The sequence below is a fragment of the Tetrao urogallus genome (genome assembly GCF_951394365.1).
Source record: "Tetrao urogallus genome assembly, chromosome: 1".
NCBI lineage: Eukaryota > Metazoa > Chordata > Aves > Galliformes > Phasianidae > Tetrao > Tetrao urogallus.
The window spans coordinates 191,111,432-191,139,142 of record NC_136813.1 but is presented as its reverse complement, the minus strand read 5'-3'; the positions used below and the strand labels follow the sequence as shown (position 1 = coordinate 191,139,142).

At 43.3% G+C, this 27,711-nt stretch overlaps 1 protein-coding gene across 1 annotated transcript in view; it reads left to right on the top strand.

Moving 5' to 3' along the window:
- PLXNA4 (plexin A4) overlaps window positions 1–27,711 on the top strand; it is a gene marked incomplete at both ends in the record, with an annotated part of 402,235 nt that overhangs the window by 316,378 nt on the left and 58,146 nt on the right. Inside the window, 6 exons of the mRNA XM_079549350.1 lie at window positions 7,856–7,952; window positions 10,763–10,953; window positions 17,571–17,722; window positions 18,373–18,490; window positions 23,355–23,491; window positions 25,136–25,303. Of these exons, the coding sequence (XP_079405476.1) occupies window positions 7,856–7,952; window positions 10,763–10,953; window positions 17,571–17,722; window positions 18,373–18,490; window positions 23,355–23,491; window positions 25,136–25,303 (863 nt within the window). The remainder of the gene's footprint in view (window positions 1–7,855; window positions 7,953–10,762; window positions 10,954–17,570; window positions 17,723–18,372; window positions 18,491–23,354; window positions 23,492–25,135; window positions 25,304–27,711) is intronic.

Sequence of the window (27,711 nt, the reverse complement as noted above, 5' to 3'; positions counted from 1 at the left end):
CTGCCACTCCATGCTGGGCAGGGTTTGTTAAAATCCATCACAACATATTCTGCTGCATTAAGCAGCGTGCTGAAGATTACAGGCAGTTCACACATTTCATGATCTGTTGCAAAAAGCACTGTTCCCAGTGACGTTGTCATATTTGCTCTTTTTTCCCTCTCCTCCCTGATTGTCATTATTGTTTAGCGGCCTGTGAGCATCCAGATTTGAGTTTCCACAGAAATGAAGGGGTTGAGAAATTGAGAAGGCTTTGCACTTTCTTAAAAAATGATTTTTTTTTTCAAAACAGTGAAACCCTGTGGCTGAAGGAAGATTGTATAGACCTGAGAAGAAGTCAGTAGTATAGACCTGTCCAAAAAGTCAGTGCAGCCACCCTTCAGAGTCATTAATTATCTGGCATAAACAGAGTGATTTTAAGTATAATTGGGCTAAGTGAGAGACTGACTGCCTCAACAATCCTAGAGAGTCTCTTTCAGCCTCCTAGTTTGTGTTATTCAATAATTTAACTTGATTTTGAGACATAATGGTGACCGTTCTCATACTACCTGCACGCTTCAAGAGGCTGCTGGTACCTTGGATCAGAGAATTTGGATTCACTGAATTCCTGGATGTATTTGCTAATGGGATGCCAGAGTGCTGTAACAACATTGTGTTGATTTTTGCATTTGTTTTGCTGCCAGAGCACTCTACTCCTGAGCTGTGCAGCGTGGCAGGACAGAATGTCACACCTATGTCAAAGCAGTCTATGACCTCTCTGATGAGCATTGCCTGTAGTATTCCTGTCCCTTGTTAGATGATATCTCAGGTGGGCTTCTGTCTTGTCAATGGGGATAATCTTATTTTGGACTAAACTCATCTCTTTATTCTCCTGCATCATCTGTCTTCTTCTCTCTTTCTCCCTTTTCTTCTTTCTTTTCCCTTCTTTTCCCCTTTCTGTTTTCCCCTCTGCTTTCTCCTTCTTCTTTCTCCTCTCCTCTCCTCTCCTCTCCTCTCCTCTCCTCTCCTCTCCTCTCCTCTCCTCTCCTCTCCTCTCCTCTCCTCTCCTCTCCTCTCCTCTCCTCTCCTCTCCTCTCCTCTCCTCTCCTCTCCTCTCCTCTCCTCTCCTCTCCTCTCCTCTCCTCTCCTCTCCTCTCCTCTCCTCTCCTCTCCTCTCCTCTCCTCTCCTCTCCTCTCCTCTCCTCTCCTCTCCTCTCCTCTCCTCTCCTCTCCTCTCCTCTCCTCTCCTCTCCTCTCCTCTCCTTTTGTAAATGTAATTTGATTTCTCTGACTCAACTGTCTCTTTACTCCCTGAGAAATGTTTTATTGCTGCTCTGAATTTCCTAGATAGTAAAAAAAAAAAGAGAGATGGAAGGGAGAACCAGACAAAAGAAAGAAACATTCACACAGGCACACACACACCAAAAAAAAAAAAAAAAAAAAAAGAGGAATAGTAAAGCCCCAGCTCTGTTTGAGCAGGTAGCCAAGGACACAGACAATAGAGAAGGAGTACTGTGGGTATGTCTCCATCATGATTATTTTCTTTCCTGCCAAAATTAGCATTCAGTCTGGAGCCACTGTGCTGCAGCGAGCCTCCGCTCTGAGGGTCACCTGGCTTTAGAAGCAGACGTATGAGCTTGTTTGCAAATTGAATCAGCCCCCTTCAACAGAGCTTTTTAGTCAGCAGAGTTGCTAGATGAGAACTGAACGTAGCACCTGCATTGCAGGCTTGGAGAAGGTCCAAAGCAGGGTGGGTGGATATGTTGTGATGTTGTGTCCCTGAAGGGATGCTATCCTGCCAGCAGATCTTTCTTTTGGAGATGCGTGCTAGACTAAGCAATCATTCTTGGCTTGTTTTCCTTCATAAGACTCAAATCTATCCCCTCCCATCACACAGTAGGCACCAATGAGCTCAAATTCAGCTTTTGCAGAATATCTTCTGCAAAATTCAAGAGATTTCCTCCTGGGAGCAGGAAAAAAAAACCTTTATTTTTGCTCTTGACTGCCTGCTCCCTCAGGACCTAAACCAGGGTAGCAAAGATCAGAACCACATCCTTCCATCTTAAGCAGGAGCTTTTCCAAGTGGCTCCAAGCTCAATTAAGAGGTGTTTTAAAGATACCCAGGTGGGACCAGCCTATCTGATGGTCTGTGGGTAATGTCATATTCAGCACTGATGGTGCCTAGATGCTTGGTCCAGTCAATAGCCAGCTCTGTATCTTTCCCTGTCTTTCCCAGAGATGTTTCATTTGATAACAGCAGTAAGTCACTGCAGACAGCATGCTTCGGGACAATTATTGTTCTTGTCAAGTGGTTTGAGCCTCTCAGCTCTGGGCTTTGTCCTCTATCACACCACCCAAGGCACACAATTATCACTCAGTGAGACCCTGCCTGCCATTCCTTATTGCACTTATGATAGCTCTGCCAATGTCTGGACACAGAGTGATGGGAGGAAATGAAAAGGAGGAGAGCTAAGGAGGCATATAAATAAGTAAGTAAAAATGTCAGCAGAAATGGCTGGAACTGCTAGATCTATCAGGTCAGAGAACGGTCTCCCCAATGGGAAGCACTAGTAGACTCAGCACTTACAATCAGTCCAATACAGTCAGCAAATTTCAGTGTAGGAAACAGGGAGATTGGTGAGAGATGACCTGCCTGACCATGCCATGATCACTGCTGTTACCAGCTTCAGTGATCTAAGCGTACATGCTTGCTTTGTGTGAGCCTGTCCCTTGTCTGGTCTTGGCACTTACAAGCAGCACAGGCTGATTCCTAGCAGTGGAATCCCTGCTGATGATTTGCCTCATAGCCCTTCACAGGTCTGTGTGCTGTGAGACCCAAGGTGGTGCAGCTCAAAATGCTGCATATCTCAGGAGTAGGAAAAGCAAATATGTGATGTAGTTGCACTACAAGATCTCAGAAGTGTTTGACTCTGTGTCATGGCTCACAAAGGAGAGTGAGAAAATAAAAACAAAGACAGAGCTGGGGAGAAAAAATAAAAGAAGAGCATCTATTCACAAAAATCATGGGAAAACACACTTATGAGTGGCCGAAGGCAGATGAGAACAGGGCTGAGTCATACCTCAAATAGAATATGTAACTTACCAGTCAAGATGTGGGCTCGATTGTAGTGAGTGATGCAGAAACACAGAGGTTTGATCCTAGCTCTAATAAGCAAAGAGTCCAAAGAAATGGGATGTCAGTGGGCATGAGGGTTTATGCCTCCTGCTTATGGCTGGAAAATTGATGCAAAGAGGGATTAAATGCTTTGCATGGGGTCACACCAAGATCTGGTAGCAGTGACAGATACAGAATTTAATCCCCAGGCCCAAGGTCTAATCATAAAATTGGTCTTTGTGCTGTTAGGGAAAGCAAAGCAACACTCAATAATAAAATGCTGCTTGCTTGCAGATGCTTCCCTGCTGCTGGATATGTAGCAATATATCTGAAGGTACATCATGTAATCACTCTTGGTTTATTCATTAGAATCATAGAGTCATAGGATCATAGAATCGTAGAACCACAGAATTTTAGAATCATAGAATGGCTTGTGTTGGAAGGAACCTCGAAGGTCATCCAGTTCCAATACCTCTGCTGTGGGTAGAGTTGCCAGCGTCTAGATCAGGGATTAGATCATGTTGCCCAGGGCTCCATCTGATGTATAGTCCTAAATGTGCCCTAAACAAACTACCAGAAGTCTTTGCTTTATGATATAACATCTCAGGATGATGCACCAAGAGGTTACCTCCCTGTGCATGGCTGTGCAGTCACACGAGCCACAGCTTCACTGGTCTGTGAAACTGAGTTCCTTTAATGTAGGGTGCTTGTTAACTGGATGCCCAGAGGAGCTAGGAATTTGCAGATTACTGAAAAGCAAAACATCTATCTAGGCAGTCAGCTAATGTTTGCATAGCTGTTATAAATCTGATAGCTGTGATTTTTGCAGCTATACTCTCAGCCTGAGGGTAGTAAACTTCATGGTGAACTTCCAGGAGACAAACAGTTGATGTGTTTATAGTGGCTTGTGCTCAAAATGTTAAGCTGCTAACAGAATGGCAAAGTGGCCAAGTAATGTGATGGGCTCAGCCCTTGTTGTAAGAATATCTGATACCAGCAAAGATTTCAAGAGACAAAGAACTGGTGCTGCAGAGTTCAAAACACAATGTGCTGTTCCTTTGAATTACAACAGCTCCTTCCAGCAGCTTTTTGGTGTTTCCTGATGAGATCCAGCCTTCCTTTCTGGAAAGCAGCGTCTCTTTCTCAGTTTGGTCCTCTCAATTGCCTGTAATTTTCTACTTTCATTTGATATGCATATTGGGAAACCAGATTTTGCAGTCTTCAGGATCAGGTTTATATCTTTTGAGCAATTTTGCCCGTGCTGGAGGAAGTTGTGCAAGGCAATACATAGGAAACAGCCTTAATGATCTGAATGCTCATAGCAGGAGTATCCAGGAATCTCTGCCATGAGTTCTGCAGATCAACACATCAGCCCTTTTTTCTCCTCTGAAATGTATTTCCATCTTATTGTTACAGCTGAGCAAATCCTTTTCAAAGACTCCTCTTGAGTTCAACAGGCTTTGAACAGAGACCACAATGAGTTAGAAGCTCCTGTGGTCTGAGCAGGTCAGAGCATCTACTCCTTGGTACTTGGCAAATTGCTCTGTTTTGCTGCTGTGCAGCCCACAAGCTATCTGGGCATGGCAACATGAGCATCCTCCTTCCAAGCTCCATCTGGCTTCATCCTTGGATCTCTTCCATGGGGATCTTGCGTATTCCCTCACATCCATTTCCAGTTCTGGCTCAATTCAGCTGAGCTAACAACACTAATATGTGTTTGTCCCCAGTGCTATAGGCAGATAAGATCTACAATCCCAGCTGGGCTCCTGCTGTTGGCTTTGGGATCCTAAGTGGGATGAAAGGCTCTGAGGGACTCCCATTGCCTGTCCCTTGGCAGCCCTGCCTATGCTCTGCTAACAGATAAATCCCAGTGCACACACATGAGGATCTGCTGAGACAGAAATTAGTGTTTTTTCAGGCACCTACAGACTCGGCTTGTTACTTAAGGGTGACCAGTCATTCTGTATATGTGCTCCTTCCCATTTCCAGTTGACATTTGCAAAGTGCCATGCACAGGTGTTAGCAAAGCTCCCAAGTGACAGAAGATTAATTACTCTCTATTTTTCAAACACTTTCCTTCCCACTCCAGCCTTCCTATCCTTGCTCCTAGCTTCATAAAGCTGTGAAAAGGCACCGTTGTGAGTCCAAGTGGCTCTGCATCATCTTGCATCTTCCTGGCAGTGACACTGAGAAGTGTCATAAAAATGCTAATAGTGAATGAGGCTGGCGGATACAGCCCTATCAGGCAGGACTCTGCTAACCTGCAGCAGCTCTTTACTTCCATGGTAACCACAAAGCTTATACCTGTAAATACCCTACAACTAGATCATAATCACAGGGTTCTGCAGTTTAGTGGCTAATCGTGTTTAGTTTGTCCAAAGAGAAATTACTGTGCAACTAGCACTCACTCTGCTGTAATGGACAGAAATCACCATACATGATTTACTCTGCAATTATATGACAATTAGTGGAAACAGAAAAACCTTACCTCTAAATGCTCAGAATTTTCACATTTCTGTGGAAAACCATGCTGAGACTTCTAGTGCTGGTGAACTCTTCTGTCTGTAAGACATATCCAGCAAAACCAGGCAGCTTGTTGAAGTGTATTTCATAGAATCATAGAATCGTTCAAGTTGGAAGGGACACTTAAAGTCATCTAGCCCAACTCCCCTGCAATAAACAGGGACCTACAGCTTGAACAGGTTGCTCAGAGCCCCATCCAGCCTGACTTTGAGTGTCCACAAATTTGGGGCATCCACCACCTATCTGGGCAGAAATGTTATGTTTAGTCACATAGAGTGAGAACTTCTCTTTCTGTTTGTGTGGGAGCTTGTCCTGCTCCCAGTGCAGTACGATCTCAGGAGAATTCCTTATGTTCTGCAGTCGGTATAGCATGACACATTTCTTCCCTTCTTGACTTCTTCCCATTCTGTCCTTTAAGCAGCTGTTGTGACAATGCATCCTCTCCCACTTAGGATGCTTTTTGCCTTTTGGTGAAGTGTTAGAAGGAAGCTGTTGATGGAGATGCGCAGTGGGATCTGATGGGCAACTAAGTGAACCCTATGTGAACCAACTCAGAATAAACCAAAATGTGGCTGGAAAAAAATGCCCTGAATACTGTCAGAGAAATCATCAAGTTGGGGGCTGGAAATGGCCTCCAGAGACAAGCTTCCATTTTCTTCATTAAGACCAGATCCATGTACCTCAACTGTGCCTGACAAGTATTTGTTTAAGTCTGTCTCACTTTCTCTGAAGATTTCTATGCCTTTTTTAATACATGTTTTCTGGAAACTGGATACCACCTGAACCAGCTGAAGCTTTTCTGGTTCTGGATGGGGAAAAATAATTGCCTCCTGAGGCTTGTGTATATAGGAAACTCTGTCTAGTGCATTTCCAATTGAGATTTGTTTGTTTTTTTTGGCAGCAACATGGCACTGTTGATTCGCAATCTGCTTGTGACCTTCAACAGTCCCCAGACCCTTTAATGCAACACTGGCCAGTCACTCCCATTCCACATTTGTTTGCATTGATTTCTCATACCGAAGAATGCTCACTACTTCCCTCTGCTGAATTTCAGTTTGTTGATTTTGGCTTGCATCTACGATTTGTCAAGTTTGTTTTGAATTCTTAACTCAGCCTTTGGATGTTCTTGCACCCTCTCCCAGAGCAGAGTCATTCACAAAATCTGTAAGCATGATCTGCAGTCCATCAATGAAGTCAATAGTAAAAACATGGAGTAATGCCAGACCCAGGACTAAACTTCTTTTGAAAAGTCCTCCCAGCCCACAATGAATTTTCTGACTTACGGTTTTCACATGTACCTTATGGTGGCTTCTTTTAGATTATGTTTCCCCATTTACATATTTATTTATTTTTATGGGAATCTCCTGCAGGACAGTAGCAAATACTCTACAAAAATCTAGATAAATCACATTTGCTGCCTCCTCTTATCCACAAAGCCATTAAGCCTGTCAAAAAAGGAAATTAAATTGAGTTGACACAATTTGTTCTTGACAAATCTATGCTGGCTGATTTTTATCACCTTATCATCTTGCAGGTGCTTATAAATTGATTGTTTAATAATTTGATGTACTTTCTTTCTGGGAAGCCAAGTTAGGCTGACAGGTCTATAATTACACAGAAGCTCCATTTTCCCCTTTTTAAGGCATTTCTGAGATAGTCGAGACTTCACTCAGCTTTCAAGAGCTCTTCAAAATGACACTGGCATAGATAAACATGGATATCTATTCAGCACCTATGGAGTACACAGCAGAGGTATATTTGGATGCTATATCCAAATACATACAATGCATACAAATATCACAGAATCTTGAAATCATAGAATTGCTCAGGTGGGAAAGGACTTTCAAGATCATCAAGTCCAACCTCAACCTAACCATACTACCCTAACTCTAGCAACCCATTGCTAACCTTAGAGGTGCACCCAAGCATTGGCAGAATATCCTTCAGAACTGTGCTCCACAGTTAGAAAGTACTTTTCCCATCATGTGCATATATGTTTAAAGTACAGAATATTCACCTAGCAGCTAGGATTCACGTTACTGAGATGGATACAGCTTCCTTCACTGAGAACCACAGCTTTGAGAGCTTCCCCTGGCTTTCTTGGAGGTAATGACAGGTAGGGATCCAGGTGACAGCTCAATTTCTCTTGTTCACAACTCATGGTACCACTTCTTGCCCCCCCTGGAACCCAGCCTTTGGGTGTGAAGTTAAGTCTGGGTTCATTTTTTCCTTTTCTTCTAGTATTCGTACGAAGGAATGGAGATTAACAGCCTGCCGGTGGAGCTGACCGTTGTATGGAACGGGAATTTCAACATTGACAACCCAGCACAGAACAAAGGTAAAGAATTATTTCAACTTGTCCTTGGAAGCGGTAACCTTAGCAACGGGCCACATCCCTCCCTACACTTAACAAAGCTGCCACCATCTCCCTGCGCTGTCTGCTGCAGACTTGTTCTCTGCACTCTGCAAATTGCCAATTTTTTTGTGCTTTGTGATTTTTTTTTTCCCTCTGAGAAATACCACTCTTCCTCCCACTTGCATGGCTTTCTCTCATTTTTCATTACCTTTGCATCCTGCTTGTCCCTTTTTTTTTTTTTTTTTTTTTTGTGTGTGTGTGCGTGTGTGTGTCTTCCTTCCTTACTCCTCCTGCCTTCTCCCCCTGTTTATTTCTCCTGGAGTGATGCTCTTCAATTTAACACGCCAGGAAAGTGGGTACTCTTTGCTCATAGGTGAGGTGGTAATGAACAGAGGAAGAGAGAGGGGGAGGAAGCAGGCTGCAGCTTTGTCAGTGGGAAGAGACTGAACAAAACAAAACGTTAACAGCAAAGGACTGACATCTTCCTCCTGCCCGGAGTCTGACTGTTTAATTGCCATGCATGGCACAGAGTTGGTGTGCATCTCACAGAGGGCTATTGCTTGTCCAACCCTGAGACAATTGTTTTTGCCAGAGATGGGAGGATCGTTCACGTCCTCCTACTTCTTGTCCATCACCCTCAACCACATGGCAGATTTTGCCGCAGATTCCCTCTGCTCTCAGCCTTTGCATTCACAGCTCAGACCTGCAGCCTCTCCTTCTCACACCACCACCTCTCAGAAGTTTCTCCCTCCCTCACTTTACCTTCCTTTTCCTTGGACACTTTCCACTGCTTCTCCCACTCCTCTCTCCCAGTCACATACTCCCAAATTCTTTTCATACCATTTCACACCCAACCTTGAGCTAAGCCGCGATGGATGAGGTTTCCACCAACACCTCGTTGAAGCTGCAGAGCGATACAGAAGGCAACTCTTCATCCCATGTTGTGACTCCTTTCCATCAAAAAATGGCTTGGATTATACCATTATGTTTTGTAGCGGGAGGATAACAGCCAGATACACTTGGCTGTATCACATGGAAGCATAGCACATGCTTTCGTAGACACACAGAACTTTATTTACTAACACAGATATAGTATTTAAGAATAAGTAAAATCCGTTAGCAGAGCTTTTGAGTAGATTTTCTTCTTTGGAAAATTGAGAGAGATACAGAGGCAGGACAAGTGGCAATATTAATGGGCAATGTTAATGATAGGTGGACAGTTAGATTAGATGATCTGAGAGGTCTTTTCCAACCGTATGATTCAATGATTAGCTTCAGTGTCTTTCTAAGTGAAGTTGCACTAAAGGTACATTGCTTCCAACACCAACCAAGATGCCACCACTGTTACAGCCAACAACTCACAGGCTGGGCTGGTAGACTGAAAGCCTACATTAAACCAAACATTGTAAGCAGAGCAGTTCGACAAATAAGGAAAGCTCTGTGCCCTAAGAGGCTTGCAGCATGCTGAGGTTGACAGTATTTCACAATTTTTTCTTGCAACCAACCTGGAGAAATAAAAAGTTTCCAAGGTTTCCCCTGCATTGGTCAATACTTGCTGACTTCTGAGAGAATGGGGCATAGGTATAGTGTATAGAGTGAGAGCTAAAGCTTTCCAGCAAGAAGATTCAAAAACCTTTGAGCTTTTGGATTGTGCATGATAATAACCACAGACAAGACTTTAGTCACTTACCGGCATGGCAACACAAAAGTACAAAGGGAAAATCCCATATCTTACAAAGAAAACCACCAACATCCACATAAGTACAGAAATAAACTAATCTGAAAGCCTCAGTTCTGCCATCTTCAGCCTCAGGGAACAGATTTTTGCTATTAGCACGCTGTGCAACTCAGGCCTCAGTTTACTCAACTGTAAAATAAGGATAAATAGCATGATCTCATTTCATAGTACTGCAAGAATTTTAGGCTTTATTTGGAAAAAAGCTTTGACTGCCTCTAATCACTTATTAGCAGCCCAAAACAGAGCTAAGCACTAATCTTTGCTGTTGGTATTAGAAGGGGATCAACTGAGTACTTCAAAGTATAAAGTAGTCTGAATTTTTGGAGCAGAAGAAGAGGGTAAGGCTGATGGTAAAACTCTGCATTCAGCCTCACATACAGAGCTACTGTGAATTTATTGTTCTCTCTTAGATTTTCTGTTTAGGGGAAAACCTGAGTAGCTTTACGCTCAGTTCTGGGTAGGGTATTCCAGGAAAATTCCTCACATGGAGTTTAGATGGTTGGGTAGAGCAGGTATAGTAAGCCATTTATAGATGGAGAGCTGGGACTTGTTGAAACATCACTGGATGACATTCAGACATTCTCAGGAAAAGGGAAGGGCCGAGGCCATGTCACTGGCCAAGTATCTTTCTTCCCAATGTCTCTCTTGCAGTCCATCATTCTACACTGATGGCTGCATCCCTCCTGCTCTCAGCTTCTACAAATAGGGAGATATTCAAGACCTGTCTGGACACTTTCATGTGCAACCTACTCTAAGGGGTAGCAAACCTCCTTAGTAGAGGGGTTGGACTATATAATCTCTAGAAGTCCCTTCCAACCCTTACAATTGTGTGATTCAGTGAGATATTTTGCATGGGAGATGAACTCTGACAAGTGTAATTTGTTTCACTGAGGGTATAAGCATTTTATCCTGTATTATTTATTCCCCTGCATAAGCCCCATCCTGCCTCTGGGACGAGCATCCCAGCCCTCACCTCATTGCTGTCCCTGACATCCCACTGCTCACCCATTCTGTCTGCATCTCTGAAGTCCTCTCTGTTTTCCTGTCCCTGCAGTTCATCTGTACAAGTGTGGGGCCATGCGGGACAGCTGTGGCCTGTGCCTGAAAGCCGACCCGGACTTCGAGTGTGGCTGGTGTGAGGGGCAGAACCAGTGCACGCTGAAGCAGCACTGCCCAGCCCAGGACAGCCAGTGGCTGGAGTTGTCCAGCACCAAAGGCAAATGTACCAACCCCAAGATCACAGATGTAAGTCATGGATCTTCAAGAGCCGGTAGATTCCCTCTTGTACCCTTCCCTTGGTTTATTTTCTTGATTGGTCTTTGGGTTGGTGAGGGGAAGGTCAAGATTGATCTCTGCTGGATCAGGCAAAGTCCCAGGTGACTGTGGGGATGAAGGGCTATGGTGTGCTTCGAAAAGAAGCACACAGCTTCAGGTGTGTTTTCTCACCGTAGTCAATATGAACATGAATGATTTGCGCATCACAGTCTCCTAGTGGAAGACCTCAGGGCATCTGAGTGGCCCACATGTGGTTGACAAATCTGACATGCAGCATTCAGGAGACCTGGGCCTTCTAGAGGTGAAGTTGGAGGCGAGAAAAGACACTTGGGGGCATCTCAAGTAGACTATGTGAAGGTTGTCAAAAGAGCACAGCTCTCCTGAAAGGAGCTCTCTGGCCAAACTGGATGAGAGGAGATATTGAGTGATCCCAGAGTGTTTTGAGATTTACTGACAGGAGGTCAAAGAAAGAGGGCAGGTTGTAGTTCATTCTTCCTGGTAGTAGAACACAAGCAAAGTCCCTGCCTGGGAAAGAAAGGACTCCACTAACTACAGCAGAATAAAGTTCTTGGGTTTGCCTGGTTGTCTTTACAAGGCGAAAGATATCCCAACTGATCAATCAAAGCCTTGTACCAAGATCAGCCTTCCCCTTTTGAAGGCTCAAGGAAGAGGCAGGCTCAAGTCAAGACTAAGTGAAACAGTCTAATTAAGTAATAAAAAGAGAATGAAGGCAATGATGGGTGGACATCACAAGGTTGCAAAGTCCTTTGGAATGTATCCTATTGATTATGCTGATCAGGCCAAAGGAAGAGCTGGGGAAGAGATAAAAAAAATAGAAAGAAAATAAAGAGGGGAAACAGAGGAAGAAAGAGACAGCAAGGAGGGGGAATCAGGACTCCAGTCTACAGTGATTTTATCTGCTCTTAGGATGCTTTTGCCATAATGATGGGCATCATTTTCAAGGACATAGGCAGATAGAGTGACAGATATGAACCATAATAATGGGAAACTGTACCCTTACCAACTGCACCCTGACTTAAGCATTTCTCAGTCACTGTACCTTAATTAAGATGAGTAAACGTGCAGAATGAATAGGGCCTTATTTTGCAACTGAGAATGGTAAGGAAGAAAATGAGATGGGGAAGAAGAGGGAAAAGACACTGAGGAATATCTAGCCTCCTTGGTTGTTTTTTATATGGAACGTAAGGTGGACTCCTTTTCTAGAAATCAAGGAATCAAAGAATCAAAAGGTGTGGGTACTATAAATGAACCCTAAACCTGTGTCTATGGGTGAAATGGTTTTGTCTATGTCTGTGATTTCATGAGAGCAAACTCTGGGTAGAGTCTTATTTTATCAGATGCTACTGAAAAGAGCTTCTCTGATTTTGTTTCTGTCCATCTTCCTGTAGTCTGTCACTCTCCAAGTACTCAGTGAGTTGGACTGCCCAAGTGGCGTACCAATTATGATGTTTCCATGGTGGAGGTCTCCACCATGCTTGCATTTGTCTGCAGCTTGTCCATCTGAATGTACTTGAAGCTGTGAAACCAGGCCCAATGACAGCCAGAATAAATGGTTACTCCTGAAAGTTCACTTCTGAGGCCTTGAAAATTACAGGGAGCTGAAGGGAAAGAAACCTTTATGAATCTTTTAATGTCTCAAACCTTACGAAAGACTTAAGGTTAAGAAATTTTAGATTGATTAATAGAATTTGGTATTGAGAAGATGACAGATGACCAATTAAAACAGAAGTCCACACTACAAGGACCTTCCCATGCAATAGCACACTGTTCTGAAGGTCCATCCACATTTCTGTACCATGCTTTGACTCACATGCGTTACCTGCAGTCTCCTTATGAAGTGAAAATCACTCATTCTCCACATTACAGCTCCAGAAGGAACATACTTCCATTTCTGCTGGCATTTCCTCCAACAGCTCCCAAAGCTCGAACAGATTATTGCAATATTCGCTCATGAAATATTCCAACTGTCTGGTGCGATCATAAGTAGCTCTTGCAAAGTCTTTTTCTGAGCCATTAGCATGGAAGTAATCTCAAGTGACTGGATATATATTGCAGCTAATGGTACGTCTGGAGAGGTTGGTAAAAGCGTGCGTATCCTGGCGAGGAGCCACGGAAATATCTGTGCAGGCGAGGGAGGAGAAATAACATGTGTCCTCACACTTGCACAAGCACACGCACGTGGCAACCCAGAGCACAGCTTCCCACAGCCTGTATTTATTTCCTGGCTCCGGCATTTATATTGCCACTAAGTGAAATTAAAAGGCTTACAGATACGTTCAGCCACAGAACCTTCTGTAGGAGTGACAATTCAGGGCCTGGATGGATGGGGCTTTGAGCAGCCTGGTCTGGTGGGAGGTATCCCTGCCTATAGCAGGGAGTTGGAACTTGATGATCTGAAAGGTCCCTTCCAAACCCGAACCATTCTGTGATTTGCTTGGTATTAGCCAAGGGCGTAAATTGTGATGAAGTGTCATAGCTCTGGGTCTTAAAGAGAAAGCTGAAGCTTCTTGGCAGCTTTCATATCCCTGCTTGTGTTTCCCTCCGCAAAAACTGGCAGGTCTCTTTCCAGATTTTTGCACCTACGATAGAAACAGGCTCCTTCTCTCTTGCTGTGAAAACATTGCAGTAGCAACTTCTTGTTGTAGGCATCTGAAGGAGTGTGATGAGTCAGGCTTAAAGATTTCCTGCACCCATTTGGGGGAATTCCAGTTTCCCCTGCTTTAAGGAACTGAGTTGGCTTTGAAGTTAGCCTTCAAAAAAAGGGAATCACAGAATCACAAGGTTGGAAACGATCTGCAAGATCATCTAGTCCAACCACCCTCCCATTCCTATCAGTACCACAGGCTACTAAACCATCTCTCGTAGCTCCTCATCCAGGCGCCTCTTGAACACTGCCAGGGACGGCGACTCCACCACCTCCCTGGGTAGCCATTGCAGTGCCTGACCACCCTTTGAGAGAAAAAGTTTCTCCTAATATCCAACCTAAACCTCCTCTGGTATAACTTCTTGCCGTTTCCTCAGGTCCTACTATTTGCCTGGGAGAAGAGGCCAGACCCTTTTGCACCCAACCTCCCTTCAGGAGATGTAGGTTAGATAAAAGGAAAAGGGTGTGGTTTTTTTTAAGACAAGGATGGAGTGAGGCTCTGGAACAGGTTGCCCAGAGATGTAGTGGATGCCCCATCCCTGGAGACATCTAAGGTCAGGCTGGATGGGGCTCTGAGTACCTGATTGAATGATAGGTGTCTGTTCATTGAAGGGAAGTTGGACCAGATGAGCCTTAAGGGTCTCTCCCAGCTCAAACAATTCTATTATTCTATAAAAATGTAAATATTGCATTGTTATAAGGGGGATTTTCAGAGCTAGCTTCAATCTAGGAAGATTCCTATTTGAGTTACTGTAAGTTTTTTAAATTCTCAGGCTTTAGTCAGAGCCAGAAGGAGGATCATGATGTTTCCATTGAGTTTCTGAGACTTTTGTCTCAAACTCTCCCACAGTTTTAAAAAATGAGGGACTTTTCTGACAAGATGTTCCTTTTTACCACTGCTATTCTGTGTAGTAACAGTAGTTATACCACCGAAGAAACCTCTTTTGACCTGCTATGAGATACATCTACATACTAGCAAGTTCTTTTGAAGATAAGTGAGCCCTAATTAACCACAGACCTACCTACCTGGACACCTGCCTTGCTAGAACAAGTGAAAACTACTTAACAGCAAGTTTAATGCCACAAAATGATAGCAAAATATTCCATAGGGACCTGACATTTCTTACAGGGAAAAAAAAAAAAAGTTGAATATGTAAGGAAATATAATAGAAAGTGGAAATTGTGATTTAATTTTCCCTTTTCACTTTTTGTACATATTAGATTGGTTTGGTATGGTGATAATGCGAGCCTTTCAGCGACATTCACAGAAAGAGTTTTATTTTATCAGGAGAGGATTAACCGATGTTGGCAAAATGATTATTTAAAATACAAAACTTGCCTTGAATAGATATTTATTAGTGATTCAGAATCAAAATAATGTAGAATTGCTATTTTTGGAAGATTGTTTAAGTTTTCATTGCGGAGCCCCTAGCAAAGTACATCAGGATTAGTTTTTTAGAATATAAATTCCATTTTAATTTTAATTTTTTAAGATACATTCCTCACATTCCTTTTTTTTTTTTAATTTATTTATTTATTTATTTATTTATTTTTAGGGAAGATAACCACTTTCTCACTTTTTACCCATTGTCTGTCATCCAAGGGTGAAATCTTCAGCCAACCCAAATAAATCTCATGTCAGTTTCATGAATGTTGTACTATTTTGATTTTAGGACTTAAGTGTCATGTTGACTTGTAGAGCAGGAAGAAACCTTCTACAGCTCTGATGGAATTTGGCTGTTTTTTGGACCTGAAATGGTTGCCCGACCTGATTAGAACCTATCTTCTTCAGTGCAGGCTTGAAGTTGCTGTGGCACTGGGACATCAGAAATAATCAGGGCCTATCACTGCAAGTATCAGACTGGGGTGCAGCATGGAGACAACAGCTCAGTTAATTCCAGCTTTGGCTATTTGGAATTGTTGCACCTTGCTGTAGCAGAACCCCTCTCTGTCTCTCATCTGGCTGAAAAGACTTTGCTCAATTTCACTTTACACTGAAGTTTCTTCTCACAGTTTCCTACCTGGGCCACTGTAGGGAACTTGTGCTGCAGAATTTATGTCGACACCAGAGTAACCTATAGTACTTGTATGTGATCATCTGTGCTATTAAATTATTTATGCTTGTAAACTCCCAGTGTAGTCAAAGCAAAGACAGTCATCAAGGAAGTGGTTTGTGGTGTCCAATATTAAACAGTCACAAACAGTATCTTCTAAGGGTGCCAAAGCCTTTCACTGTTAAAGATGTACCTGGAAAGATACTGGAGCAGGCTGTCCAGACTAGCTGTGGATGCCCCATGCCTGAAATGTTTAAGGTCAGGTTGGGTGAGACTTAGGACAACCTGATCTAGTGGAAGATCTATGTGTTTTTTGTCCTGCTTTCAACAGGAGAGTTGAAACTAAATGATCTTTAAGGCTCCTCCCAACCCAAACTGTTCTATGATTCTCTGATTTTATGATCTGAAAATTGGCCTCTCAGTCAAAATTAAGCTAACTCTGGTGCCAGACTCATGGCTGGGAAGCAGTCACGAGCAGCCCTGCTCATGCCAGTCCCTCTACTTTGCCTGCCAGTCCGATTGCTTTGGAAGGATCTAGCTGCCAGCCCAGGATTCCCAGTTGTCAGAGCCATTGGCCAAAGGGTACGGGCCTGAGAAAGGGAATTCCCCTTTCCTCACTGCACAGATAGCCTTGCCAAGATTGGCAGATGGCAGCCACGACGTCCTGAATGGGCGGCAGGGAATACCATTAGAAGGCCCTTTCAGCCGTCCAGTCATATGGCAAAACATTTGGACGCAGTAAATAATTAGAAGGGCAGAACTGAGATAACTAAGAGTTAGCCCCCTAATTTCCATGCTGTTTCAATGTTGAGTAGGTGTCTTCAAAGCTAATTTTCACCTACTTCTGAACAAGCGTGATGGATGCAATGCAGAGTGCTCTCCTCTTTTCACATTCCCTCTGCATGGACCAGAAATACTGCATGGTGATTGATAGCTTTGAGTGAAGTTCTACAATGGGAGAGAAGAGAGTACTGAAACTCAAGAGGGTGCTTTGGCTCTGCTGCCCAACAGAGCTGCTGCTGAATGGAATGCAGCAATCCTACTCTCCTAAGGTCTAGTAAAGGTCAAGACTGTGGTGCAAATGTCATGTCACCAAACACCAGGAGCACTGGGACATCCATTCATTTCAGACCTCCCAGCCAATAGTCCACCACCCTACAAACAAGCCATTCATGCTCCCATTGTTGCCTTTCCACTGGTCCCTGCTCTCCCATGAATGTAGCTGGAGAACTTCTGGAGATATGTATTCATGTACAGCAACTACTGCTATTGCTTCTGTCACTGTCAGTCTACTCTGCACCTAATCTGACACTGTTTCTGTTGTGTCTTGGATGCTATTTATGCAGATGGACATATTCAGCTGAGTTCATGAGGCATACCTGATATCACCCTCCAGAACAGATCAAAAACTTGAACTTTGGGCTGGGAATTCACATCATAAACTGACTGGCTAAAGCAACTTATTTCTTGTTCTTTCTCTCATTTATTTGCACCATGGCCCACTCCTGCTTTTTCGTAGTTTATGTCTATAAAATGCAGAACTCAGTGGCATTGCAGCATTGGAAGCCCTTGCTTCTACCTGGAAGACATCTCCTATCCCTCTCTATGTGTTTTGCAAGTAGTTGGAAGAGAGAGAAATGATATCAGAGGCAGAATTTTGGATAGTCTGAGGTTGGACCATATGTAAAATACAGTATATTTGCTAGGGAGATGGACCCAGTGATGTATCTGGAGTAATTTGGTTATTTCAGTTGATGAGTATTTATGAGTACCTTTAGTGGTGACAAAAAGGTCTCATACTGCCTCATAGGATGATGTTGTATTTACAAAGGTAAATTATTCTCTTTTTTCCTGACTTGTTTCTCCAGATCAACCCAGTGACAGGCCCTCGTGAAGGAGGGACTAAAGTTACCATCCGTGGGGAGAACCTGGGGCTGGAATTCAGAGACATTGCATCTCATGTTAAAGTGGCTGGAGTGGAGTGCAAACCACTGGTGGAAGGGTACATCCCAGCAGAGCAGTAAGTTGGGTGTGTGGCAGACAATGGGCCACAGAACATCTAATACTGATTATTGCTACCTGTGTGGTCTTTGAGGAGTCCATTCCCTCTAGCCTCCCTAGAGTCCAAAGAAGATGCCACTCCTCACTAACAGCTCAGGTGTTAATAATGCATTTATTAGTGTATTTGGTATATTTTGTGTGATCATCATTGGTGTATGGCATAAAATTATCTATTTTTCAAATAGCAGCCACCACAACGGTGTTCAAATGCAGTCTGTGAGCCCACAGCTCCAAGAAGCAGCTTTCTCCATGCAGGAATGGTCATTAAGCCCTATAGATGCAAAGGTGTCCACCGTGCAAGACTGGAGGGCAGAGGAACACCTGGGGCCAGATCTCTGTCCAGTATTTGTCTACATAATTAAGTGATGGTATGGTGGTTTACAACAGCCAGCCATCTGCTTCACTGAGTACCATCAGAAAAAAAGAAATAAAGCCACAATTTATTAAATAAAGAGTAACTTAGTGCACAGTTTGGATCCTGGACTGGAAAGCAATCTGATAAGTCTACAGTCCATTTCCCAAGAACATGGACTATTTGCTCTGATTTCATCTCACCCAGTTTGCAACACATCCCTAAACCTTTGCCTCTGTTTTCTGTTTTCTCCACAGGATAGTATGTGAGATGGGGGAGGCCAAGCCCAGCCAGCACGCTGGATTTGTGGAGATCTGTGTGGCTGAGTGCAAACCAGAGTTCATGGCCAGGTCTTCACAGCTCTACTATTTTATGGTAAGATCCTGCAAGAAGATCTCCTGGGCCCTGAAGATCCTTAGACCCTGGTCCACTTCTCAGTGTCTGTTCTCTGACCAAACTCCATCTCTGTGCTCTTCACTGCCATCCTGAGTACACTTGTTCCTTCCATTTCCTTTCAAAATCATTTTTATGAGCAAAAATAGCTCTCTTAATTAATGTTTTAACAATCTATTAATAGTCCAAATTATTAGTCCAGCTTCAGTTTGATACAGCCATGGTCCAAAATAGTACAGAACATCTTCATTAATAGTTAAAAATGCTATGTAGAAAAGTAAAAAGGAAGAGAAGAGAGAAGAAAAAAGAAGAAAGAGAAGAAAAAGGAAAAGGGAAAAGGGAAAAGGAAAAGGAAAAGGAAAAGGAAAAGGAAAAGGGAAAAGGAAAAAAGGAAAAGGAAAAGGAAAAGGAAAAGGAAAAGGAAAAAGGAAAAGAAAAAATAGTAGTAGGTTGTCTGGCGTCAGCTGTGTGCATAGACTGCACTCAGAAAGCAGACATATCTTTTTGGAGTTATTGCTTGGACTCACAGATGGGTGTGATACAGTGTCTGTTGTGGACATCAGTATGCAAAGCAGTCAGAAGGGCTCTGCGCTCTTTTTTTGCACCACCATAGTGGAGGAAGTTCAGCCTGAAACTGTAGCTTTGCTATAGTGAAAACCTCATGGAAGAGAGAAGCAGAGCCCAGTGTATGCTGCACATTCAACTTGGATTTTTGCTCCTTCCTCCCCTTTTCTGCTCGCTTTTTGTGTCCAAGAGAACTCCTTATTTCTGTAAGGCTCCTTGCTGGGGACATGCAAGCATTGCCTAGCCTTGATCAGTTCAGGTCTGTGCAGGTCTGAGATGAGAGGATCTCTTTGTTCCCATCAAAAGCTCTCAACCCCTGCAAGGGAATGAGTCTTTTCTGAAATAATTCACATCCCTGAGCATTTGTTCATGGCAAAGAGAACTGGTAATGAATTCAAATATCTTAGATTTCCCCCTTGAACTGCAGTGATCTCTGTATTTTCCAGTGTCACTCAGGTGTTACTGTGATGTGGGGGGCATAGAAATACTTCAAGAAGTGGCCCCCACCTCGCTGACAGAAGGGCTCTTTCCAGGACATTACACTTCAGCATGTCACCTTTGCTGCTCTTTTTACTGTCTGATGTTGATCATCCATGTCCATCTGTGACAGCTTTTCCCTCCACTTGCTGGCTTTCTGGCTGCCAACTATCCCAGCCGTGCACAAGCGTGAAGTCTGCAGGGTTTTCTCAGCTGCATACCTTGATACCTTTGTGCTAGACAGAAAAAAACAACGATGCTCCCCAGCCTGCCCATCATATGCCCTCTCCCGTGTCCATTGCTTTCATAGTGGGAGGTGTTCATTAGCATGGCTTGACTTCCTCTGATATTTCTGCCAAGAGGGTAGAGATGTTGTTACACACATCGCAACATGCCTTGGCGTCCTGCAGTGGTGGGTGGCAGCTTTCAAGAAAGGAAGATGTTTAAAAACCAACGATGGGCATCACCTGGGAGTTAAGTGCTGCTACCAGACACACAGCAAATCCTTTGGAAAATTGCTTTTGCAAAAGGTTTGAAGCAAAACAAGGTCAAATTTGGCCAATAGGTTCCGCCTTCCTCTCTCCTGTGAGAAATGGAACCGCTGATTATTTGTACCCAGCAGAATATTTTATTTCAGTGTTTTGAAAAAGAGGCAGCTTAATTTAGAGATGATAGAGCAGCTTTTCTCAACACTTGTAAGCAGAACTTTTAAGTTCAAAATGCTGTTAATTTGTTTTTCAAACTGGTCTGTGATCAAAAATGCAAATTGTGTTAGAGAGTTCAATAAGCCAAAAGGGAAACAAAGCATTTGGTTGCATGCTGAAATGGTATTTATGATGAGCTAAATGAATTTTTTAAAATTCATTTTATTGCTGTGATTAATTCCATTGTCTTTCAATCCATGAAATATTACCTTCGTTCTTTTCAATTCAGACACAGAAGGAGTTTGCCTTTATTTTGGCTCAGTGTGATTTGGGTTGCTCTGTCTGTGTCTCCTCTGGCTCTCTGTTTCAGAAGAGCATTTTGAACAGGCTCAGAGAAGGCTGTGTATTGCCTTTCCAGCTGTTGCTATTGAACCAATAGAAAGGATAGCTGGGTGCATGGACTGTGTGGGTCACATGTTTCTATGCCCTTATTCCCAAGATGAGTGATGTGGGAGCCAAGGTCTCAACGTACACCATGAAGTCAGTTCAGACACAGCTCTCGTGGCAGCTTTTCTGTGGATAGTTTATGCCAAGGAGGTGCTAGAAGGAAGTAAAAGGTTCCACAGCAGAGGAAAGTAGTCAAGACTCCAGATAAATACAGATGACTGGGAGTTGGACTTGCTGACCTCTAAGGGTCCCTTCCAACTCAAACCATTCTATTATTCCATGATTTTCTGGCCTCCTCCTTCCTTCACTGTCACTTTCCACCTCAGCCTATCACAGATCCAATAGACCTCCATGCATTTTCCATCAACTTTCACCAGAACGGAAACGGTAAACAGTCTGAAGGCTGATTTTTACTGCAGACGTGCTGTGCAGTATTTATGAAGGCCACGGTGAATAATTAATGGATTATTGCAATTTGGAAAGATTAGCCATAAAACCTTTTGTGAGATCGGCACGAAATGCATCAATGCTTTGCCAAGAAGCATCGCTGGTATAATTTCACTATGCAAGAACCCTCAGTGGGGCATAAACATTTATTATCCTCTGGGGACAGGGGCAGAAATGCCTGTCCATCAAGGACTGGGAGAAGGGGTTCAGATCTTTAACTCAAATGTCATTATCTGGTTTGTAAAGCATCCAGTATTGCACCAAATGGGCAACTTTCAACACATTTTCTCGCAGGTGGGAAGTAGTCTCCGAACGTCCATTTCATGGGCGGCAGTACTTGGCGTTGGTTCTATGACCATCAATAAGGAATTGAAGAGGCGTTGCCATCACAGCATGAGGCAGTACCCTCAAAATAGAGAAGCCCTTTATACTGAAGACCCTTCCTGCATCTTGTATCCCAATAAAAGCTATTAGAGAATAGTCACAGTAATGTAACAGGAACAGAGCATTTATTTGTTCTTCTTCTCTTCTTATACATCTTCCCAACCTTCAGCAATTGATAGATAAGGGACTTCTTGAGGCAAAATAGTTTCCAAAACACCATATCAGAAACAGACAGGTGTAAATGCAAGAGGTGGCCATCTCTATTGATACATTTTCTACTGGGCTGTAAGTCTGATTTTCACATTCAGCTCTTCCTCCAGGCAGCAGCTTCATTTTGAACAAAAGCAAAGAAGAAACCATGCTGCTGTTTTTCAAAATGGTTAACCAGAAGGGCACAGGGAGAGCTGTGTGTGTGTGAAAGAGGGAGCTATGGTGTGTGTCAGGCATTTTATAAACAGGGATTAATGGTCTCCAAAGCTCAATAAGGTGACTCTATGTTGTACCTGCTCATTCAGAGGAGCTGAGGAGAGCTTCAAGCATTTGTGTCATCATTCTTAAAGAGAGGGGAAAAAAAAAAAATCTTCATTTAAATGCATATAGTGGCTTTTCACTTGGGACCGAGTGGAAAGTTTTTCTATTAAAATGCAAATGAAAGAATAAACTGTAACTCCAAGTTTCTCCCTGAAAATGGATGTCTCCTCTCTGCATTATGGCAATAGAGTGATCTGTGCTTTCAGAGTGCGAGTATTTTATCTTGCTTTTGGGAAGAATGGAGTTGGAGGGCAAGAAAAAGGTTTCAGATTTGAGGTTCCTTAGGGAATGGTGCCCCTCTTTTAAAATATTAACATTAATATTATATTAATATAATAATTGTGTAACGTTGTGTTATGGTTGGAAAAGAGACTCAAACAAGCAGGAAACTGAGAAAAAAATATTCATCTGCACAGCATTCTTTCTTGTGGCTGAATTATTTCAGAGAACACCTTAACATGAGTGATGCTGCATTGTATCAGTGCAGGACATGCATGCTATGTGAGATTGTTTCAGCATCAACATCTGATAAAAGAGAAATGTTTGGGTTCATGTGGTGGGCCTGCAAGAGTCAAAACACATGTTCACATTCTCTCAGAGTCACAGCTCTCCTCCTTCCCACGGAAAAGAGCTGTGAGCACAGGGGGAGGTTTTAAGTGTCCTCCTGAGCTGCACAGCAGGACCTCTTTCTTTGGTAGATCAATGAACTTCAGAGTAATCTTTTCAAGACACAATAGTTTTCAACGCTTGTGAGCTCCCTGAGTTTTCTCTGGGGGCAAAGAGTCCTTGTTGAGATCCAATAAGACAATTCAAGACCCAGTTTATATTGCAGAAACGTTGTTGGAAAAAAAGTTCCTGAGTTGTATCAAATAGTGGAGATAAGAGAGGTCATGGCTGCAGTTGCTCCAGGCATGGAGATGAGGAAGCTCAGAGCATTTCTGAATGGTACAAGGGCAGGCCTTATTCTGCAGGGATTTTGAAATTAGCCTTAGGTCTTGAGTTCATCTTACCCAAGCTGTCATTCAAGCAGTGGTGGAGTCACCATCCCTGAAGGTGTTCAAGAGAAGTATGGATTTGGCACTGAGGCACATGTCTAGTGGACATGGTGGGGATGAGTTGATGGTTTAAACAGATTACCTTAGAGTTCTTTTTCAACTTTAATCATTCTATTTTTTCAACTTTAATGATTCTGTTAAGGAGACACTCCAGTCTCCTCTTCTACCAGGAAAATATTGGTGTCTTCTGAAGTCCACCTAACATAGATAAACTTTTGGGGTTGCCTACATTTCCCTAGCACTGTAGGTACCTCTGCTCATCTCCTGTGCTCTCAACATAACTCTTTGCTTTCACAGACTCTGACACTCTCTGATCTCAAGCCGAAGCGGGGACCTGTATCAGGTGGCACTCAGGTGACAATTACGGGTAATAACCTCAACGCAGGCAGCAACGTCATCGTGACCTTTGGGCGACAGCCTTGCCTCTTCTACAGGTACAGATGAGTCCTTCCTTCCTTACATACCTGAAAGATGTAAGCAATCACAGTCAGGAGACTTCTGCAGACCAGAAAACCTGTCCTCCTAGTAATTCTTGGCAGAACATCTGTTCTGCAGTGGGACCTTTGCATTCTTCCTCAGTACAACCTTACTGAGTACATTGTGGGGTGGGAGAATAGGACTTATTTCATTGTTTTGATTGCTATTTGATGTGCTTTTTCCATGGCTCCTTGTCAAATTTCACTACAATTCTCCACGGTCCCATGCTTTGCTACTTGTTTTGAGAGTATGTAATTTAAAAGATTCATTTTGATGTCCCTACTTTAGAAAAAGCAAAAACGAAAATCTAACAACATCAGTTATAAGCATTAAAACACCTCCCTTTTATCCAAGAATAGTCCCATAGTGCTGAGAAACAGATGACTTGTAGCATTTTAGCTCAGGGTTGGCTCCTATTCAATTGCAGTTCAGAGGCTTAATGTCAGTGTTACCTGCTGAATGTTCCCTGATCCCTGTGAGAATGAGCCTAAATCCAGTTCCCAGGGGCTCCTGCAGCTCAAAACTGCTAAGTGCAATGCATTTTGCTGCCAGTATTGGTAGAAGCTGAAGACAAAGTTGGCACATTTCTCCCAGCTTGTCTTTGCCAGAAGAAGGGCCCATTCAATGGGAAGCTGGGACTACTGTCCTGGGGCAGGATGTTTCCATCTCCTGGCTGTTGGGATCCTGCTTAGCTGCCTGTCATGACTGAGGCGTGATTTAACATCTATAATGCACGAGGGTGAAGTCACAGCTTGTAATTTAAAAGGCCAAATGGAAACCACACTGCTTGGGGTTGCTTACAGAACAGACTAGGGAGTTTTAGAAGGGATTCAGCATGGTTTTCAGGGAAATTTAAAGAGCACTTGAAGGGTACGTTTGAGGTACATGCCATGCTACAAGGGAAGAATGAACTCCATTTTATCTTTCTAGGGATATGAGATGAGGCCGTGCCACAAATCACAGGGCTGGGAAGGCTGAAGGTGGTAGAAACTTGGATTTTTGGCTCTTTACTGAAGGCAATGCAATGCCACTGCAATATTCAGTCCTGGAGTTGTATTTGAGCCTTGCCCAAAAGGAAACATTTACCCAGAATCCATTTTAAGTAAAATCACGAAATGCTTCCCACTACATTAGCACTTCCCATGCAAAGGTCCTAGGCATGTTGCAAATGGCATTTAAGCAGGGCTTACAGTCCTTAATGCAAAGTAAACTTTATTATCCCGGACTGGAAAGCTGAGGTGCAAACACTCCCTTTTACGAGCTGCTGCTGAACATGCCTGCAGGCAGGAAGGAAACATCCATCATGTGTTTAATCGCACAGAAGTATTTCTGCAGCGAGGTCTGTTTTGGACTTCCCTTGAGGTTTGTGTTTTGAGATCTGAGTAATAGTGGCTTGTGTAGTTTTACTTAAACTGGTGGAAAGGCAATGCCACTTCCCGTGATGAATTTGTCACACAATACTCAGTATATTTCTGCAGCAGCGAGTTCCACCACTTCATAGTTAATAGGTTAAGATCACAGAACATAGGAGTATGTAACTGGGTTCTTACTGGTTTGCTTCTTGCAGATCCTCATTTATATTTACTTGCTTCTTCTCACAGGAGATCCACCAAGCACATTGTCTGTAACACCACAGCCTCAGATGAAGGCTTTGAGAAAGTAAAGGTGTCTGTGAGAGTGGACAAGGCCAAAATACATCAGGAGCTGCAGTATGAATATGTGGAGGATCCAACCATCCTGAGGATTGAGCCTGAGTGGAGCATCTTCAGGTAATCATCCCATGGGCACATCACGCCAGTTCTTTTAATCTTTTGTTGCAGCACTGGTACATTTGTGTTGGTCCCTGACACTTAAAAGTGCTTTCCAAGCATCATGTTCACTAGAAAACACATATTTATCTAACTCATTCACAGAGCCCAAGAACCATGAGAGCTGGTGGACTTGCCTCCTGGGGAGACATTAAATGCCAGGAATGTTCTGTGTAGCCTCTACAGCACCTTGGATGCTCAGAGTGTACCTGTAGCCATGTATACCCCTAGGACAACGTTTCCAAAGAACCTAGTGAGGGATGGGCAGGAGCCACACTGTTCTCCAAACTGACTCAGTGTAGCCCAAGGCTGAATGAACCTTCATAAGTAGAGCACAGCTTCCTCGCTTAATGCAGCAAAATCCAGCTGCAGTTGCTCACCAGAAGCTTGTCTCAGTGTCTCCTGTACCCAAATGCTACCTATCCAAGTGATATTACATTTTATTGGGTCTGTTGTATTCCTAAAGACTTTGATTCTTACCTTTTCTGGTCATAGCTGTATTTTGGGTTCCACTGAGCTAAGTCTACACCTTTTCATGGTCCGTTGGTCATGACTGTGCTTAGAAAAGAGAATAGTACTCAGGTTTTAAAGCACTTTATTTACAACCTTCATATGTTTGTTGGTTTAGGACTAAGTATTCACAGAATCATAGAATCATAGAATGGCTTGGATTGGAAGGATCCAAGTATCAAGGATCATCAAGATCCAACCCGTATGCCTCATGCAGGGCCACCAACCTCCACATTTAATACCAGGCCAGGCTGCTCAGGGCCCAATCCAACCTGGCCTTGAACACCTCCAGGGATGGGGCATCCACAGCCTCTTTGGGCAGCCTGTTCCAGCATGTCAGCACTCTCTCTGTAATGAACTTTCCCCTGATATCCAACCTAAATCTTCCCTCCCTATTCCTTGTTTGGCTGTCATGCTTGAAAGCTCCAGAGCCATCTCCTGAGAAAAAACACAAAGAAAGCCCTAGTCCCTACCCTACTGGAGGGCCTTCCTCCTGGTTAGGTACTCTTTTGCTCTTCAGCCCATTGCTGCTTCTTTGGTGAATTTGGAAGGTTCATCTGAAAGTGCCTGAGAGGAGCATTTGTCTTAGTTGTGGAAGTGAGAAAACGAGACCCAAATGCACTCAGAATCTTGCAGAAATGGTCTCAGGAAGAGAGAAATTGGTCATTAGATGCGCTGGTATTTCCTCGAAAAGATACAAAATAAGAAATCTCAGTATTCCTTCATTCATCCACTGCAGCTCTCTGCTCTCCTGTCAAGCAGGATTGATTGGAGTATCTGGGGATTAGGAGCAGGACTCATAAATCCCTTCAGTTCAGCTTCCCTCCAGAAGATGTTTTCACAAATCAATTAGTGCCTTTAATTACCGTGAGGGAATTTACCGATTTAGCTGGATTGAATCTTTACACATCGAGCTTGAAGCTTTCGCATCTGGATTTTCCATTTTGAGGTTTTATTTTCAGTCAGAGTTCAGGTTATCAGTAAAATGAGAAATCACTTTAGTCCTTTCCTTATTAAAGTGAGTTTAGGACTGGTTAAAGGGTGCAAGATTGACAGCCAAGGAGAGTGAATTCCTCTGTTATCCCCAGGAAAGTTACAGAATAGGGCCCTTCCTTCATCTGGCTTCAGGCTGGGGGATGAAAGGAGAAGATCTCCAGAGCCTTTTGCTCCTTGGTTTCTCTTCTGAAGCTCCCAGCAAGAGACGAAATGTAGCCAAGGAGAGGCTTGAGGTATACTGGCAAAGTTTTGCTTGGCTATGGGGTGCAGAGACTCTATCCCATTGCATTCCCAAATGAATCTCCTGTCCTCTCTCCCAGCATAAAGCAAATCAATGTGTGTTTATTTCATGGGTGCTACCTTACTTTCAGGGTGTGTAGCTGATAGGTTGGATGACTGAGGGTCTATCTGTCTCATCAGTAAGGCACAGCCTCTAATTTTTATTTCCTTTGATATCTCTAAAATCAAAAAGCATCCACTTGATTGGTAGTGACGAATTTTAACCAGATCTACTCACCCCACCTCTGCCTTCATGCCCTTTCTTTTACACCTTTGAATCACTCCAAAAGGTTGTAACCTCGGAGGACAACACAGTGTCTGAAATTACATCTGTGGTTTCAGAGTGTCTGGGATCTTTTATGGACTATCACTGTTAATCTGTGCAGCTCTGCCCTGCAGGTTGTAATGGAGGCAATTAGGGTAAAGCAGGCTCGGAGAGCTGGTTGAACACAGTGCCAAATCAAGTACAGAGAGTCAAACAAGAAATAATTCAGTTGAAACATATGGATCTGGGGATGGACTGAGTAGGCTCTTCCTTGCTATATCTGTTATGCAGTATGATTCATTGCAGCAAATGCACTGTG